Source organism: Rhincodon typus, chromosome 23, assembly GCF_021869965.1.
Source record: "Rhincodon typus isolate 14 chromosome 23, sRhiTyp1.1, whole genome shotgun sequence".
In the NCBI taxonomy this organism is placed as follows: domain Eukaryota; kingdom Metazoa; phylum Chordata; class Chondrichthyes; order Orectolobiformes; family Rhincodontidae; genus Rhincodon; species Rhincodon typus.
The window spans coordinates 8,896,608-8,916,452 of NC_063354.1; the positions used below are offsets into that span (position 1 = coordinate 8,896,608).

Sequence of the window (19,845 nt, forward strand, 5' to 3'; positions counted from 1 at the left end):
TCTCAACCCTACCTCTGGGAGTGAAATTTAATGGGCACCCTGGCCAATTGTATCATTTAGGAACCATTGCTAAATACAAATCTACTGGTCATCATTCTAGTGTTTGAGAGAACTTGTTGTGTGCTCAATTTGTGCTTTAAATTCTACAATACAACTAGCTGCCCTTAAATCCTGGAGATTGTCAAAACCTCTGTCTAAATTCAAGCTTTTCTCCCCCTGCAAAGTAAATCCACTTAATTCTATGAAAAGAATTCATCTTAAAATGGTCTTCTGTGGAGCTCTGGATATCTATATGTTGAGGTTTCCCACATTTTATTTCTTCACCCATTTATCCAATTTAACCTTGAATGCTGACATATTCAACTTCAAACACAGCCTCACAATGCTGAAAATGTTTCTCCAACTACCCATGTAATTCCCTTGCATACAACCTTGGATCTACAGCACCTACAATATTCTTCATTAATACAGGGGAGAAAAACAAAGCCAAACATGCTTTTGTAATAGACTCATACAGCACGGAAACAGACCTTTCGGTCCAACCAGTCCATGCCAGCCATAATCCCAAAGTATACTAGTCCCATTTGTCTGCACTTGGCCCATATCCCTCCAAACATTTCTTATTCATGTACTTATCTAAATGCCTTCTAAATGTTGTAACTGTACCTGCATGTTCCACTTCCTCTGGAAGTTCATTCCACACACGAACCATTCTGTGTAAAATAAAAATTGCCCCTCATGCTTTTTTTAAACTCTTTCTCCTCTCACCTTAAAAATATGCCCCCTAGTCTTGAAATCCCCCACCCTAGGGAAAAGACACTTGCCATTCACCTTCTCTATACCCCTCAGGATTTTATAAACCTTCACAGAAGTCATCTCTCAACCTCCTACACTCGAATGAAAAAAGTCCCAGCCTCTCCTTATAACTTAATACTTCCATGATTTTAAAGCACTTTTTTTGTAATCTGAATTGTTGTATTGAAGCATTAACTGGGAACTGGAGTGAAACTGTTTTTAATTATGAGACACCTTTTTTTAAAACAATAAGTGGGTAAATAATGATATGGTGGTACTGTGAAATGCTATAAATGGATCCACATTATTGCACATCGTAAGCCTTCAAATCAAAGTTGTGTTTACTTTGGAAGTAGGTAGCAAGTATAAGTTTTCAAAAGGGAGAGTATCCTAACAGTCTTCCAGAACAACACACAACAGTTAAGTCACAGACAAATTGTAACCCACTCATTTGACTAGAATAATTTGCAGCTTCTGGAGCTTGGAGGAGAAGATATGAGTTAATGATAAAGTGACCATTGTGTAGTAACTAAACAATGTACTTTTCAACTAGAAAACATCAAGACAAGTAAAGATGAGAAGGGTTCTTAAACAGTGAAACAATTTTATTTTGCATAAGTTACTATCAAAATCATTTTTGATTACAAGTAATATGATTCAAATAGGTCAATTCAATTCACAAAACATAGTGATTTATGGAATAGTGGCAGCTGTAGAAATCTGCATTACAATACAGATTATAAACAATAGTCTTGGCATGTCTTACTACATTATGAAGCTTATGTAAAAATGAAAGGCACCAAGTAAACCATATTTCTGCAATAACGTCAAAAGGAAAAGCATGAGGGTTTAATAAAGAACTGAAGAAAAACATGGTGGCCATTTTACATGAGGGTTTAAATGCACTGAGTTGGCAAGTGGATATGTTTCTGTAACTAATTCTCCACCATACCACAGAATAAGAGACTAGGAAGAATGGAAGTGCCATGTTTTTGAAATAACTATAAATATTAACACAGGTTGAATTTGGTATTCATTGCTTTGTTAAAATAGACACAAGAGCCCCAGTAATTGTCTAATTCCCAGCTACTTATCTCGGAGCATCTACAAGTAGCTCAAGATAAATCAAAGTGACCGAAACAATAAGTTTCTTTTAAATGTTTAATCCACTGCCTTTACTCATAATATACTCATAGAAAATTACAAATTTCATTTGGTTCTTGTAATAAAGCATTTAAATAGTTAACCACTGCTCCCTTAATGATGACAATAGTTTGATTCTTTATAATTTGATAAATGGGACATTATATATTAACAAGATTTTTACATAACTGACTAATCGCATAGAATTTCTTAAAAGATTACAGAACACTTTACGTTCATGAGAAGAAAGTGACCCATTGAGTGTGTTAGTTTTGCTCATTAATACTGGTTATCTCAGTGTCTAAACAATCCCTAGGCAACACAACTTTACATGTTCCATTTACAAAGGTGTCACCACTCAACTATTGCTGTATTGAAATGACTATCACATCACATAACTGCCACACCTGAAACCTGCAAAATTTTCCTCCACTTGCAGAACAAAAATAAATTCCAATTCTTCTCCCATTTAGAAGTAACACTGCTAAATATGTGAGAGAAGGCGTAATATATTCTTTCTGATCCATTGCGCCCTGAGGTTTGTGCAAAAGCACGAATGTTTCCCTAAGCATATGCTTCCTGTTTATCAGTCTCATTAGCACAGAGGCATGGCTTCCTTCTTAGGGACTTCAGTTATATATTTACTTGCTCAACTAACTTACCACCATTGATAGTTAAAGAAAAATGCAAAAGGAAGCATTTACACATACTAAAATTGGAATGTGAAATCATCTTTGATAGCTATTTTGTGTTGTTTGTTTGGGGTGGAAAAGAAACAGGTGAAATCTAAAATTCTACAAAAAGTACAAATTCCTGTATCTGCAGATTATACAATGCCTTTGCCATCACCTGAGTAATTATTCTTTTCAAAAAGGTATGGAAGATTTATTGGTGACAGCAAGGAATCAAACAGCGGCATTAAAATTTTAACACTTTGAGGTAACTTTGGGTTAAAGTTAGCTCAGTTATATACACTAAATTCTATAATCGGATTTCTACTTTACTCTCCTTCTCCTGAAATACATTTAGAAATTAAGCACACTGTACATTTTATAACTAGCTTAATAATTCTCAATTTTGCAGTACTCTAGTTTCTATAACACGTTGACATTTAACCAATTCCCGCAAATAGCTAGGTAATAAAATATTGTTTTATATGCTGATTAGTATAAAGTATATAATAAAAAAATACTAACGGCTAATTCTTAAACACAAATTACAAACACCATACAAACCCCTAGTCAGATAAATGTAATTAAACAATTCCCTCCACATAATCCCTCAAAATATAAAGTAAGGAATAAGAGGGTGGGATTGCAAAGTGGCAATTCCGTAGCAATATGTGCAATTGATATATCCTAAACTTTAGTGACCATCTCCAGATGGGTCAATTCTAATCTAAAGACACTGTTGTCATGCAGTTTCAGATGTAGACATCTTTGGCATCTGTTGCCAGCAGCAAGCGTACAGTGTAATAACCTTGCAGAGTCAGTAGTCAGTTCACTTTAGAAGCTGATCTGTCATTTGTTTTGGTTGGCTTCAATTTGACATTTGCAACAGCTTCTCTGAAGAGGGGAGAAAGAGAGAACGCATGTTAATGCAATGGATTATTTATAGTAACACAGCAGTGACACCATGACAGAACGGCTTGCAAGAGCTTGTGGCACCCCTTGGCATCACTTTGCTGTGAATAATGGAAACAATAAAAATTGATGTGATCTGCTTGTTGTAAATATAAAATGCCTTTCTGCATCTGGTCACAGGAAAAATGAAATGTAGTTTATTTAACAGCAAAATTTAAAAACTTGAATTTCAAAAGAATTCTGACATAGTGCTGTATTATGAGGATTATACCTTTTATAAATGTTTGATGTTTTACTTTATTGTGTCACTTCTGAATGTTCTTTTTGTAAAAGATGTATTTGAGAAAACATATCTTGCTGTTTTTTGCCAATCCTGGCACGCCTATGCAACTGACAAACTAGAGGATCACTGCTCTTTGAAGGTGTTCAACACTGTTTTTGAACTAGCTACAAAATGTGTACGTACTACAGATTATGTGGTTTTCTATGTCTCTGTACCTAATATGTACATTCTTGCTGTGTCCCATACTAGACCAGATTTTTAGGTTTTCTGACCTAACATCACATTAGGTTATATAGGAGACAAGTACTTAATTAATTGATTAATTTATACCAGGGCTCATTCGGCAGATGGATTTCTCATTGATTGGACACATTTCAATTCAGACTTTAAAATTAGTGTGGAACTTATGCCCAATTTACATCAACCTAACATTGGGGCTGGTACAATAATCAAGCATCATGACTGAGCATCAAAAAAAAAACATTTATACGCTTCAGGTTTTAGCGACTCTTCTGCAACTTAATTTCTCTGCTTAAAAGATTTTGGAACTGAAAATTAAATCTTTAAGATAATTCTTTGAAAGTCATCAGCTGATCATTAACATGAAGTTACACTGCAAGCTGCAATCAATGGCTGCAGTTTGCACTGTCAGTATTTTTCTATGACACATCTGCTCTTGCCGTGCTGAAATGGTAACACAACCATTGGGGAAAAAAATAATCACATCAGTCAGTAAATTACATGCCAAAGGAGGACAAGCAAAGGAGCTGTCAGCAATGAATCACAGAATCAAGTGAGTCAACGCCCTGAGTCAATGAAGCATGTACGTGATCAGTGCAACAGTGAAGAGACCCAAAAGGCAGACAGCAATGTAGTTTGTGAAATTATGACAGAAAACAGCCTATTTCTTAGCACAATAATAAAAGGAAAATAGAACTAGCACACATCCTCAAAATTAAGAAGTTGTTTGATAATAAATCTTTTAGGTAAAGCTTATTCAGCATGTTTAAGGTGCTGTTTGTTTATTAGCCAGCTTTGTTGGTAATTCCAATGTCACTCTCCTGCTTGTTTCCATGTAGTACTTTGATAGATCTCACTTGATGGAGAACCTTATGCAAGAGAAGGAGTTCTACCTCAGAGGGGAAGAAATATGGCAGTGATCAGCCACATAACATGAAATATAGTTTCTGTCAATCACTTGGGAGGCAGTACGAAATAGCAAACACTGGAAGATAAATGCTGGCAGACAGCACGGTAACAATATCATTAGAGGACCATGACAGATTCTGGAGGTAATTGCCCTGATAATAAAGTTCTGACAATCCTAAATTTGAAATAGAGTTGAAAGAGCTATTCCTGTATTATATTTGACTCATTTCAAAACAATGCAACAATAATACTTATTTTTTGGCTAGTATGAAACACAGAAACAGATGGAACTCAGGACTGTGGAGAAAGTGAGACAGAACTTGCCCGTTTGTGAAGCCACAGTGGGAAATGAGTGATTGTCACCAGCGACAGACAAAGTGATAAAAGTCAGACTGGCATAATGGTATGCCCAACTTACTAATCTAGAGAGGTCTTATATGTAGCAGAAGTTTAAATTCAAAACCTTTCAATCTCGGCATCAGAACTGCAATGAAAAAAATTCAGTCGATTTGAACCTATAATTGCAAAACTCTGGGAGGGAAAAAAATCAAACTACAAAATACAAAATTCAGATATAACATAATTAATATGAAGGCAATTTTTTCATCAATTTATTAGCAATGGAAGGCAGCCTTCCTTCAAACATTCGTTCAGGAATAATATCCAGTGGAAGTGATGCATATGGCCTAGATGGTCATGCCACCACATATGGCTCCAGGATAATTTGGGTTAGCAACAGGAAACCCATTTAGGTCCTGCTCACCACCAAAGGGAAGGCTGCAAGCAAAGTCATGGGAAAGACAGAACCGAGCTCTTCTTCATTGGCTCCAGCTGTGCAATTGTCTACTGACATTATGATCATTACTAAGTGAAAGATTTGATCATGAGTAATCAAAACCCATGGAATAATTCTGACCAACAGTTCAGAAAAAGGCAGGAGAAAAAAAAATTACATTTAGGAAAATTTTAAAACTTAAAATAAAATGTCACACTAATTGGTAATCCCAATATTGGCGTATCAGATATACAGCCCTTTTTACAAGTTAAGCATTTTCTACAAAACATGAATAAAATGAAATATAAAAGTTACTTTCAGATGATACATCTGACAACAATTTAGTATTCACAAAGATGACTGTTTGCAACATTATTGCAGGTGGAGACTGATGATTCACAAAAGTACAATTCTGTGTTCTATGCTCTCTGCCCAATATGGAATCAAATAACTAGCTAACTTGGCTTACAAAAACAAAATACTATGCATGTTGGAACTCTGAAATAAAAACAAGAAATGCTGAAAATACTCAACAGGCCAGGCAGCATTTATGCAGAGAAACAGAATTAACATTTCAGGCGATGATTTTTCATCACAGTAATAAAGAGGTATCGATCTGAAACCTCAACGCTGCTTCTTGCCACAGATGCTGTTTGAATTGTAGAGTACTACCAGCTTTTCTTGTTTTTATAACCAGCCTGGTTTTGACCTGCCATCTATTATTTATAAAATTAATCTACAAAAAAAGTGTTTGATTTATGATTATGTGCACTGCAACTTTTCACTACAAATTTAAATTAAAATAAAACTTACTTCAAAGAAAGTCTTGAATTATCGATCTTCGGGCCCTGGAAAGAATGAAATATTCAGTATTACCAGAGTGTCCACTAGATGTCAGTATCAAATCTTCAGTCACTATTCTGCTGCAAACCTGTCTTATTACCAATTTGTCAGAATGACGAATCTGAATGCACATCAAGTGTTCATTGTTTCAACTTTCATATTGTACACTCCAACATGCAACCCTAACTCCAATCTGAAATATTTATTTTCTTCCAAAAATGAGTTTTCAACATAGTCAAAACTGAGAAAGAATTTGTGATTATACATCTGGGTCACACTCTGGATGTCAAAAGAACTTCAGAGCCAATAATTACTTTGAAGGACAGTGTTCTAATGGGGACAAATACAGAAGCCAATTTGCATGCAAAAAGGATCCACGAGAAGTAATGCAATCAAGGACCAGTTAACAATAACAGAAATTGCTGGAGAAACTCAGCAGGTCGGGCAGCATCTGCGGAGAGAATGCAGAAATAACGTTTCAGGTCCAGTGACCTTTCTTCCGGACAATAACCAGTTACCCTGTTTTGGTTGAAGAACAAATGCTACTCAGGTTGGGAAGACAACTCCTTGCTCTCCAAACAAAGGCTAAGTAGCCTTTTACACCAATTTAACCTTCTGAGAGGCATCGGCTCTGACAATGAAGCACTCGCTAAGTATTCAAGAGGTATAAACTAAGGAACTCACACCATAGTGTGGGGCTTGTACCCACAAGCTTCTGATTCTTAGATGACTGCAGCTCAATCCAATACATGGTTCACTTAATTATCTTAATTTAAAAAGAAGTAAAAAGCTATTCAATGCTGTAGTTTTCCACTTAGGATAAAGGTAGTTGAATATCTGGTTTATCACAGTTTGCAGTATTTCAATCACAAAAATCTTTGTAGCTAATAAAATGTCTACTGACACATCCCAAATCCTTGAGATCAAATCTACTTAGTAGATCAGCCAAGATATTTATTGAAAATTTTACCAACTGAACAATTACAGTGACATAAACACTTTTAAATAGAGATCAGCATCTTCATTACGGTAACATGTAAAGTTTCTATAAAAATTTGCAGAAACTCCATACATTCTCGAAATATCTTAAATGTCTGATTATTAGAAATTCACTCCCCTTTCAGGAAAGAAAATCATTTCAGTACTAATTAATTCATAAATAACTCCTGGTTTTTGATAATCACAACTTAATGGACCAGGTTTTTAAACAGTCTTTGAACAGATTATTAAGTTGTTTCAATATATAACAAGCAGATGACCTAGAAATTTGGATTAAAGTATGTTCTGTAGCATGAAGAAATCCACTGTGTGCAATCACCATGTTGTAATTAAAATCCTGAAGGTCACTCTGTTTCTCTTGTGAATATTTTTGAAACTCAGCTATGAGCAAACTAATCTTCTGCTGAATAGTAGTGACTCAATAGCTCTGCTGTGTTGCTGATAATATATGTGCAACTTGAAAGTTATGAGTGTACTGCTTAATTATCCAAAGACAGCATTTGATGATGCCCAATTTTTCAAATTATAAACTAAGATCTAAATATCGCACATTTTTACAAAAGCTGCAGAAGAATATTAAGAATGTTCAAAGTTTACTCTGGGCTTTTAGTTATACAGTTATATTTACTGATAAAACAAGCAAGTGCCTTTTCAAGCAATTGTTTTCATGTTGTTATATGACAAAACACCATATTATTGAAACTCATTCTTCTGAGCCCCATTTCAGAGATGTACTGTCACATCAGTAGTGCCTTCCATCAACACACTGTTAAATGTCATCATGGACTGAAGCCCTTTCTTTGCATTTGTGTTACACATTTTCCATCATTGTTGCTCAGTCACAGATAAAATATATGATGTCATAAAAATATTGATGTGGGATGTAAGATAACTGTAAAAAAAGGTTCGGGCCAAAAGCTCCACCATTTCAAAGAGGAGGACTGGGAACATATCTGTTCAGTTTCACTGTGCATAAGGGTCAATAGAAAACTGGAACCAGCCTCAAAGAGATGCAAGAATAGATCAACTGAAAATTTCAGCATAAAATTGATAGTACCTTGACTCAATAAAAATCTAAGAGTTATGAAATCAAGGCTGGTGTATGGAGTTATGATAAACATCAACCATGATCTAATTGAAAAGTGAAACAGGCTCAATGGTAGAAAAGACTACTCTTGTTCTTACACTATGCCTACATATCCCAAAACAGTACAATATCATAAAATGCAATTTGTAAGGAATTTCACATTTAACTTTGAAAGAAATAATGGGGTAATGTTGAACATTGGTGGTAATACAAATTGGCTGGTGGTTGTGTTAGTTAAAAGTGCAGATTGCTTTAAGGGTAAATCACAACAGCTCAGAGTTATTTGAGAATATGTGACGCTTATTGGACTTTGTATTGAAGAACTGGGATCTTCCCCAGTTTGGTGGGCTTCTGGACAGTGGAAGGATCTAGAATGGAACAGTGGAAACTGGTGTTTGTCCTAAACTATAGATTTACAATAAAAACCCTTATAAATTTCTAAAGGTCTTTTATTGCCTAATTCAACATGTGGTTATTGGTCTGCTAAACAAGCACCACCTGTTAGGCACTGCACTGGAATACCATGAAAAGGAAACAGAATGGGATGTTGAATGTACTGATGATCCATTACCGCTTGAACTGTGCCCGAACGTCAACAATTACTTTCAAAACATGATTATAAATACCTGTGAGAAACCTGGCACTGCCATACTGTAAGGCCTGGGTTTAAAAGTACTTGAGCTGGACAGAGGATGAGATGTCATTTTTAAAGTTGAATTGTAGTCAGGTGGAGGAATGGAGAGATCTTCCTTCTGCAGGAGGTTCCCAGTGCTACAGCTTTTTATATGGTTCAGACTGCATGATACAAAACATGGCAAAATTAATATGTGGGAATAGATAAAAGTGGTGTTAAATGATACAATCAAGTGTATCAAAGGCATTTTTATACTTAATAGAATCATAGAATCCCTACAGTGTGGAAGCAGGCCATTTAGCCCAGAGTCCACATCCACCCTCTGAAGAGCAGCCCACCCAGACCGCCACCCTATCCCTGTAACCTTGCATTTTCAGTGTCAGTGAGGACAACAAATTTGCTGTCTTGAGGACTCATCAGCAATGCCAAATTGACAGTGCGCATTGAAAAGCATATGACCCATCTTAAGAAGCTTGTTGCAGTGCAAACTGGATATTAGCTTTTATAATTAACACACCTTGTTTTGACTGAAGTAGTGTTGCAATCATTCCCATTTCAGAACAGGGAGAATTAATCAATACAATTCAATCATACAACAATTTCTTGATGATATGAACTCCATATTATTGGAATCAACTTTCCTAAAAATAAATCTACTTTATAATGTTTATTATTTTTCCAAGATAGACATTTTCTGAAACGTTTGAAAAGTATTTAGAATAGAAAATGCCCCACTAAAAATAGGGGGTATTCTATCTGAAAATACAGGATCTGAAATGAAAGGAAATTAGCAGGTTTAGGAGCTGACTCTGGGTATTTTTAGATGTTCTGGACTGGAAGATGAAAACAAATCAATACTTCAGCTACCCCAGAATGCAAGATGCTATTCCTAAATCAGGATCAAGATCTCCAAGTTCAAACAATTCCTGTCAATTATATTCCTCCATTTTGTCAATATACCTAACTGATACTATGGCCTGATCATTCGGTGCATTTTCCAGGAATACCAACTAACTGATCTATAGCAATGATCATTTAGGAGGAGCTTAATCATTAGTCAATTTAAGTGCTGCTTTTTGATTGGATTGGGGAAAATGATGTCAAGTTAAACTAGTTAATAAATCTAGCCATGAGAAAAATTCAATAGATTACAAATCAAGTGTGACAAGCAAGGCAAAATGAAATCACAAGTCACTTGTCTGAAAATATTGTCAGAAAGACAATACAAAATCTCAGCATTTAATTTACTTCTCAACATTACTTAAGAAGATATAAATAACTCTGGGATCTGGTTAAATCTGCTAAATTCCTTCTCCAAATTTGGTCTGGGCACAACTAGCAATTAGTACGATTTACAGTTCTTTTCATTTACCATGCAACTCCAAGACTTTTAGTTTACATAAATTCAAGTAATGAAATAACATCCAAGATGTTCACTTATATAAATGCGCACAGCAAAAGTTCAAACAAACAGTCAAATAGAATGGACATTATGAAGAAACAGCAGGAATTGACAGACTTGGTGCCATGACAGAAAATGGACCTAAAATGCCAGGTGATAACCAGAATAACTTTCATCCGTTTCTAGATCCTTATTGCATAATTCACTGACATTCAGCATCACAAGTTTCTTTGATAACTTTTATAAAGCCTGTTCATAAAGGAGATGAGTAGAAAGAAATAAAACTGCAATGCTTCTTTTTCTTGCTGAAAGAATGTCAGAGACCAATTTCTACTGAAGAAAGCTGAACAGTGTATGAAATAGCTTTCAAAAACAGGTGCAGCACCAGAAATTAAACGGCTTTGAACAGCAGATGCAGACCAGAAGATTAAAGGGCTGTGAATGGTGCACACCACACCAAAGATTAAATGGGTTTTAAAAGATAGGTGCAGCACCTGAAAGAAAACTGGACAAGATGGATAATGCAATGTGAAATTACTTTAAATAAACGGTTTGGCACTTCAAAAGCAGTCATATTAAAGATAAATCACTTTTTGCAAATAATTTGTAGCAAAGTCCGCTGCATAAGTTGTACATTAACTTTAGTAATTACGTGGCCTGAAAAAGCAGGTGGATACAACTTATGTTAAGTCCATGTATTTACCAGATAGCATAAAAGTTGTGAACATAACCAGATTTTAAACAGTATATTTTGTTTAATACATGGCTTTGGAATGTTAACAAACATTTAGTTGAAAATGTCAGCACTGTTATTAATTTTGATTCAAAGGTAGTTTCTTTGGAAATTTCTCTACTGTCATTGCAACAAAAGACATTTCTATTTTATCATCTGCTTTCTCTGAAAGCATAAATTGTGTAAGATAGCACAAAATAATATAACAAATGACATGTCTTCTGGACCAACTACGTAGACTGATCAACTTCAACAGGGATGGCAGCAGTTGTCATTAACAGGAGAGCAATAAGCAACATAGGCTGCAACGAGAAGATTGGGTCAAGAGAGTGGCATCTGTGGGTATTCTAATTTGGAAAGTTAGGAAACTAACTTGGAAATTAATTAATAAATAAACAAATTGCTTGTTCAATCATTGCTGAAACCTGATAAACACAGGTAAAGTGAATTAATGCAATGAACATGTGTATATAAAAAGCTTTGTTATCAGAAATAGTATAACTTTGAATCTTAATTGTTGGTCTTCATGTTGTCATGGCACACTCTGCCATACTAATATGCTGTTACAAATAGGTCAGATGCAACTGGTGCAATGAGAAGGTTTAGCACTCAGCAAAACAAAAGATCCTAGAAAGGAATGCTAACTTCACTGTGTTTGCACTTCTCAGAGTGACTCATTACAGAACGGCACCATTCAAAAGCTACTTACTTGTGCAATAATCCACCCTGCATTACACGAGTGTAAGAGAAGGGAAACCATCCTCTCCTAGGAAGAGAGATAGAATTATTGGGTTATAAAATCTTATACAGAACAAAACATCACCTGTCCATAATGTCAACAAGCTGTTGTAAGGTCTACAAAGCATAACAATGTTGAAAGGGAAAATGAAACTGGGAGCAAATATGAACACAGAAACAATGTTACTTACATCCGCGTCTTTTCATTTTCTCCATAATGCCAGCCATCCTTAGCCTCAGGAACCAACAACGTGATGACATCACCTTCGCTGAAGCTCAGCAGTGTGTTATTGTCTTTTGCCTGATGTGAGAAAATAGCTTGCACTTTGGTTCTTCCATTTTTTTCTAACCCAGCAGCCATGGAACTGGATCTGGGTAAAGTTCTGGTCTCGGCTGAAGAATAAGAAAACGTGACGTCACATTAGGTACAAAACAAAGGAATATTTCTAATTTTCCAAGCTTCATTCTCACTGTTTTCCAGTTTCACCCTGGCCTAAGCATAGTAGTATTTTTTAAAAAGAGCCTTGTCAAAAAACGTACATCACCCATTATTAGGGGCAATAATGCTAGAGGCAATAAAGAACAAAACAGTACAATACAGCAGATTGTGGAAGGCTGAGATCAAAAAGATGAAAATACCAAAAATACTCAGCTGCTGTGGCAGTACTTGTGAAGTGAATTTCAAGTTAATAGTCTTTCATCAGAACAGTCATATTGGTTGAGAGTCACATGTGGAGAGACCACATAAGACAGATAATTTCCTTTGAAGAGCACTGGGGAAGTAATTAGGATTTCTATGAAACTTTCACTGCTTTCAATGGCTAGGGCCATGTAGTAAAGTAGCAGATTTAGTGGACTCAGTTTTATACCTTGGTACAATGATGATTTGAATTCATGACTGCTGGACTACCAGGACAGTGCATAAATACAGGGTGGTCTAGAATTGTAATACTTTATTACAGATCTAATAATAATGGCCAGGGGCCATGAGGTTAACTGGGTTAGTAAATAGCAAGAAAGTGCCTAATTTGTAAGTCAAATGCCATCTTCGCCTACATTGGAACCCATATCACGGACAGTATCAGCATACAAGACCAACCAGTAGCAATCTTGCTTCTTGGACTGTAATGATAAAAAATGCTGCAGTTATGGTAAAGGTGTGTAGACACCTTTAATCCATATTTAGTACTATATTCACTAGAGGTTCACTTCAAAAGCTCAATTTAAGAGAAACTTCAAAAATAGCAGCACAATCCTTCCCAAACAGCAACCTTGATACTGTGACATGTATAAATATGGCAGCATGATATCTGGAAACTTCAGTTGGAATCCACTGCTGAAGTTTCCTGATTTACAGCATCCACAGTTCTTTCGATTTTTATACAGCATGGTATCTGTTGTGACTGTACTGCCATATATCTTAACAATATGAAAGGCAAGCTCTACATCAGAAACTTTTGCTGAGCACAAAGTATTAGTACAGAAGAAGAAAAGATATTAGAAGTTCTGTGGACAGACAGCATTGGTAAAGAAACAAAGTCACCCTGAATAATAGTAAATTTTTGTCAAAACTCAGACCTGCTGAGTATGTTCAGCAATTCTGGTTTTACTTCAGTTTTCCAGCAGCCTTCAGTATTTTGCTTTTGTATTAGCAAAGAAGTAAGCCTGCTTCAATCCCATGCCACAAGGTTACAGGCTTGCTTCAACATAGTGTGGAGCTGGAGGAACACTGCATGGAGGTGGAAGAACACAGCAAGTCAGGCAGCATCAGAGGAGCAGGAAAGTCAACATTTTGGGTCGGGACCCTTCATCAGACTGACATGCTTGTCAGTTCTAAGCTGAACATGCAATTTATCCAATGCAAATGCAATGGGGCGGCACAGTGGCTAGCACTGCTGCCTCACAGCGCCAGGGACCCGGATTCAATTCCACCCTTGGCCCACCCAGGGCAACTGTCTGTGTGGAGTCTGTATGCTCTCCCCCTGTCTACGTGGGTTTCCTCCGGGTGCTCCGGTTTCCCCTGACAGTCTAAAGATGTGCAGGTTAGGTATGTCGGCCATGTTAAATTGCCCATAGTGTTCAGGGATGTGCAGATTAGGTGGGTTATGGGGAATAGGTCTGGGTGGGATGCTCTGAGGGTCGGTATGGACTTGTTGGGCCGAAGGGCCTGTTTCCACACTGTAAGAATTCTATGATCAAAAATTATTCGTTCAACATACTTTTAACAGATTTTGGTGAAAACTTCGAGACAATAATAAAAGACAATGTCTAGAAATTTTGTCATAGCTGGCTACTGAAAACCAGTGACTTTAACGTATTCATAACAGTGCAGCATTATGAAATTAAGTGCAATTATTTGTATAAGTGACAGGATGTAAAAGTTAACAGCAGTGAGACTTTGAAATATTAATATTGATACAACTAGAATGGAGATATTTCTATGTGATTTAGGATGAAAGATAACCTCTGAGGCAAGAAAGCCTTAACTATTAAGGTGATTGATACAACACTAAAAAAACTTCCTTTGCATTAAGAAGATGAGTACATTTCACAATCATTTTGCATGAAGTCCACACCCAGTTAAATATCAGTTTTGACTAAAGAAACATACAAGTCAGTGCAGGCTACTTTTATATTCGAACGGTATTTATTTAGGTACATACACACACACACGCCAATATCATTGCTTAATTTCCCTCGATATTACCAGTAACTTGCAGTCACTCACCTGACAAAGGACTGGCTTTCAATGGCATTGCTTTGCGTGTGGGTAGGGTGTTTGAGTAGACATCAGATTGTTGTTTTGGAAGTTGGGGCGGTGTAGGAGGCTTTGGTTTGGCATCAGGCTGGCCAGGTTGCTGATAGTCTGCAGAATTTGCATTTGCCAGGTCACCATTGGGCACTGATGGAATATCCTGGCCCATCATGCGCTGAAATAGAAAACATAAGTAATCAAGTATGGAATACAATCTAATTTATCATTATATAAAAGTAAAAATAATATTTTTGAAACAGACAACACATATTCGATATCCCTGTACATGCATATGCCCAAAATTAACAACCTTCCATTATTTCAATGTTGTACATTTTTCATCAGCCTTGAAGATTTGCCCCTGTTTAATAATAATCCTGTTCATTTGTCAAATTTAAATAGGCTCCAGTGGAGTTAATAATTTGCTTTGTTAGCTTCGTTACTAGGATCTGAAAAGAAAATTTCATCTGCATAGAATGGAGTTCAGACTTACAAATTAGATAACTTACTGTTAACAAATTATGCAAGTCCTTGTTAAGTTTCCTTTATAGATAACATTTGATGAGTACGGGATTCTAAGTCCTGGAGCTCATCATTCAAAAGGAATAGCAGTAGCAGCCTGCACAGATTTTGTAATCACTAAGAAAGATGATGGAACTGTGGAATATTACTGGTTGGGTTTCTGAATGTAATTGGAGGAGTGGGGGAGATTAGAGGGCTTGAGGGGTATAAAAGCAGACAATTGGGAAGGCATGACCTTGGGATGATCAGGATAGGACAGGATAATACCTGGAGGTCAGAGTCAAGAATAAGGCCAGAGTGGCAGAGATTAAGATGAGCATTAACTTTTCTCATTCCATGACGTGTAATGTTAGTTGCAAATAGAAACAATTAGCATTGCACTTGGTATGCAAACCAAAGTTGCATGAAGGAGTAAAGTAGCTGTTCTATCCTTTTTTGATTAGGCTAGCAGCTTAACATCTGTTTGTGATGCAGGTAAAGGATGCCTCTCATTTGGCTCTTAGCAAAATAGCATCCAGCACAGCCTGGAATTGAATTATGTCCATATAGCATGGACACCATTTTGGCCATAAAACAGCCCACTTTGCAGCGACAAACTGGGCGGTGGTGAGCCAAATATTAAGCTCTGAAAATCTGAGGGCTAGCACATTCCATCAGTTTCTACAAGTAAGCCTTAGGTTTTACATTATTTATTCTACCAGTTTGGTTAGTAATGTCTGCAATGAGTCAACCACAAAGAAATTTGGTTATACCATCAGCAATTCTTTTACAATACGTTATTTATTAACTCCAAACACCAAGTATTAGGGACATACAATTCCAGAGAGATTGGCTCTATTAATTCAAAAACAAATACTTAGTCAGAATTTTATTCCATTGAAACAGAACGCTTATCTATTAACTCAAAGGTAGTGGCTATAGAATGGATAAGTTAGCTTCTTCTAAGTGACCCAGATACGATTAACCAAAATTTATTTACCTTTAAATCTAAAGGAACATTCAGAAAATCAATGCACCAAAAGACCAAACGAGAGAAAGCAAACTAAACCAAAATTAATTAAATCTTGAAATAAACCCACAAATGCAGGCACTTTACTGAAATTGATTCAAAGAACTTTTAAATTTTAGTGTAAATAACCGGTCAATATATTCTAGTTTTGCTGGGGACAGACCAACAGAAATCACTGTTTAGATAGATAGATGGTGAGTGACATCTTCAATTTATGCTTGTATTTAACCCTTAAAAAAATGCATGAAGTGTACATTATGCAGATTAATAAAGGCGCGATAAATTAATCCCCTTGGAGAGTATGTTGCACTGTGCAAATACTTCCCAGATAGATTGTGTGTCAGAGATGTCAAGCAATTTATGTCATTGCCACTCCCTGATTAGTTGTTGGGAATCACTATCCAACTGGGATGAAGTTAGTTATTTTTCCTCTTGCTACTGTAATAAAGCAGTTAAGAATAACATTGTTGGGCTAGGGCAAGGGAAAACTGATGAGACCTAAAAAAACCCCAAGCCAGAGAGTTCAAACAATACACTTATTATTAGAGCTATTAGAAAAAATTCACAAGGAAACAATGGGGAAAAGGGTGAAAGGCTCACCTAGGCATCTGTTCTTTAAATTCAGGTTCGTATGAGCTCAGGCCATTATTTCATTATGAAACAGCACTAAAGCTTTATCTATAGCTTAAAAAATAAGAGTACTCTTGACTGTACTAGGAGTCTTTTTCACAGTATAGAAAGAAGGATTTTCTGAAGAAGGATCTAGGCCTGAAACGTCAGCCTTCCTGCTCCTCTGATGCTGCTTGGCCTGCTGTGTTCATCCATCTCTACACTTTGTTATCTCAGATTCTCCAGCATCTGCAGTTCCTGCTATCTCAGTCAACATTTTGAAGACAGCTGTATAGCTGAGTAATATCAGTGATGTGAACTCACCTACAAAGAAAGCTCATAACCTCAGTATTAAAAATCCTTAATTTAAGAGGCTCCTCCACAGTACACCAATCACCAACTTCATCCATTATTAAAAGAACACTTCAGAATAATTTAGATCAGTCGCTGTAGTTGTCAAACAAACCAATAACGCAGGCATCAATTACTTCCAGGGAACATAGTTACTCATGGACAAAATCCTCTACCAACTAATTCCCAACAGGAAACCTGTCAAAACTCGAGCTCCAGCCACAATCTCCTATCTGCAAGACAATAAGGTAAAGACTACGAACAGCTTAATAAGAAGGGAACCGAAGACAAAGAATCAATAAATGAATGATTTGATATTTGGAGAGTTTGGTGTTTCAGTGCAAAATTGATTTCCATTCAATTGAGATATACACTGCAAGTAGTGTGGAAACTCAAATCTAAAAATTACACCTGTCCTGTGGTCAGTGAATAAGAAAGCAACAGCTTTTGAACCTACCTAAACATTTAGAAATTGAAAGTCTTCTCAGTTTAAAACTGTACTGTACTACGACTATTAGTTGCAAATAATCGGTAACAATACTTAATAATTTTCCTTTTCATAAAAGGTGAAATGGCACTTCTTGTCCAGATTTCACAAGCACTGACACTGGATAACTGAAGGAGGTTAATTTAACTTAATGACAAGAAGGCTTGCATCAAAAACAAATTTTCAGACCCATTTGTGCACTTGATTCCATCTGATCAGGGTCCCAGAAAGACTCCAAGAATGAAAAAGAAACTTTAACGATCCATAAGAAAACACATGTGCAATTTCAGGAGAGAAAGCTCTTAGGAAAACAGGCTCCTAAAAGGATTAACCAACCTCCACAAGACCTTTTACGCTGGACAAACGTATCTAATGCGTACCCTCTTACTCTCACCACCAGGTCAAATGGTTAATGGAAAGAGATGGAGGAATGACCTGCACAATTTATCACCTAGTTAGCAAGATGCTCATGTTGAAGCAGATGAGATTTACAAGGTGGAATCTTGTGCTTTCGCTGATGGCAAGCTTGGAGGCAGGAAAGGCATTTAATTATGTGGGGCAGGGTTGCATTTGAATCCTGCTGCCTTTCCACATCCCAACTACTGTTAAACCTCTTGTCGTGTGGAATGCATGACAAGCCAAACTGTGCAGCTGTTTGTCACCCCAGCAGGTGCACCCCTTGATCAAAGGCAATCAGTGTCTGATCAAGGGGCTAAACATCAGGAAGAGTCGGGATCCTGAGAGGTAACCCCCCTGTCCCTTTTTATGACTCCCAAATTGGCGTGTGGTTCACAGGACCTTCCTGAAAAATAGTCATGTGGGTCTCTTGCCAGCTCTCCAGCCAGCAGCTGAGACCCTCAATGCCTCAATAATATTCCAACTCTGAAGTCAGCTTTTCTTTCCCCAATTACAATGCTGCACAAGGGATGTGGCTGAAAACTATTAAAACCAATTTGAACTTTTGTAGGGAGATCAGGGAAGTCCTCTAGATGATATGCAGGAATGATCGGATGATAGTTCTTGTGTTACATAACTCTAAAAATTAGTAGCATAAACAGGTAATTTGATTGGCATCATTAAGGAAGATCCAAAAATACTCCTTTTTACTCAACAAGGATTCTGCTTGTGTATTAAGCATTCAGGTCTTTGAAAATAAAATTCAAACAGTTTCAAATACAGTAAATAGACTTTGACAAAAACATCAATACTTACAGAACCTTGACCTAATCCACCTCCACCAACGAAAGGTGCAAGTTCTGGTGGTACTGGTAGAGGTTTAGCACCAGGAATGGGGTCTGATATAACCAGTCCTGATTTGGAGGAAGCAACAGGTTCAGAGATGAGGGTTCCTCCATTGCCTGAAGACATCTGCTGCACCAACGACATTGCCCGTTCAGGAATTTTGGAAGGATCGCTACAAGCCTGTTGCCAGCTCGGAAGTTTTTGTGTTATCATATCCTTGCCCTGTTAAAGAAAAGGCAATTTAGAGATTACTTCAGATGAACCCATGGAGTAAAAGGTTTAAGAATCTTAATTTAATCAATTTTAGCAGAAGACAACATATAAAAAAAAAAACACCATTTACTATGAATATTAATTTTAGGAAAATGGTGATGAAAAGTAAAATGAAATGTTACAAGATTTTATTCTTGGATCTGTAGTTAGGTGGTTACAACTGAACAGTATCATTGGATGTTCAAATGTCCTCTGCCCCCTAGCTGGTAAAGAATAAAATACAGCTAGGGAGGGCCCTTCCATCTTCCTGATCATTATTCAATAACTCATGCAGATTATGTGGTCTGGTGAGGACAGAATCAGAACTGGCAGCAAAACCCTCCAGCAATAGGTAGCCTCTTGACACTCCCTGTCAACCTTAAGCGAAGCATGGACGATAACAAAGCGGCAACAAAAACAAAGTTGCTGGAAAAACTCAGCAGGTCTGGCAGCA

At 36.7% G+C, this 19,845-nt stretch overlaps 1 protein-coding gene across 2 annotated transcripts; it reads right to left on the reverse strand.

Moving 5' to 3' along the window:
- Window positions 1-1,397: 1,397 nt before the first annotated feature.
- On the reverse strand, window positions 1,398-19,356 carry baiap2a (BAR/IMD domain containing adaptor protein 2a). Of its 2 annotated transcripts, XM_048610975.1 has the most exons (8): window positions 19,110-19,356; window positions 14,893-15,094; window positions 12,356-12,557; window positions 12,136-12,192; window positions 9,284-9,452; window positions 6,542-6,576; window positions 5,372-5,437; window positions 1,398-3,503 (listed from the first exon to the last, which is right to left on the reverse strand). In XM_048610975.1, the coding sequence occupies exons 1-7, from the start codon at window positions 19,350-19,352 to the stop codon at window positions 5,410-5,412; spliced, it is 936 nt and encodes a 311-aa protein (XP_048466932.1). In that variant the 5' UTR covers window positions 19,353-19,356; the 3' UTR covers window positions 1,398-3,503; window positions 5,372-5,409. The 2 variants fall into 2 exon arrangements, with proteins under 2 accessions (XP_048466932.1, XP_048466931.1); XM_048610974.1 differs by lacking the exon at window positions 5,372-5,437.
- Window positions 19,357-19,845: the final 489 nt, after the last annotated feature.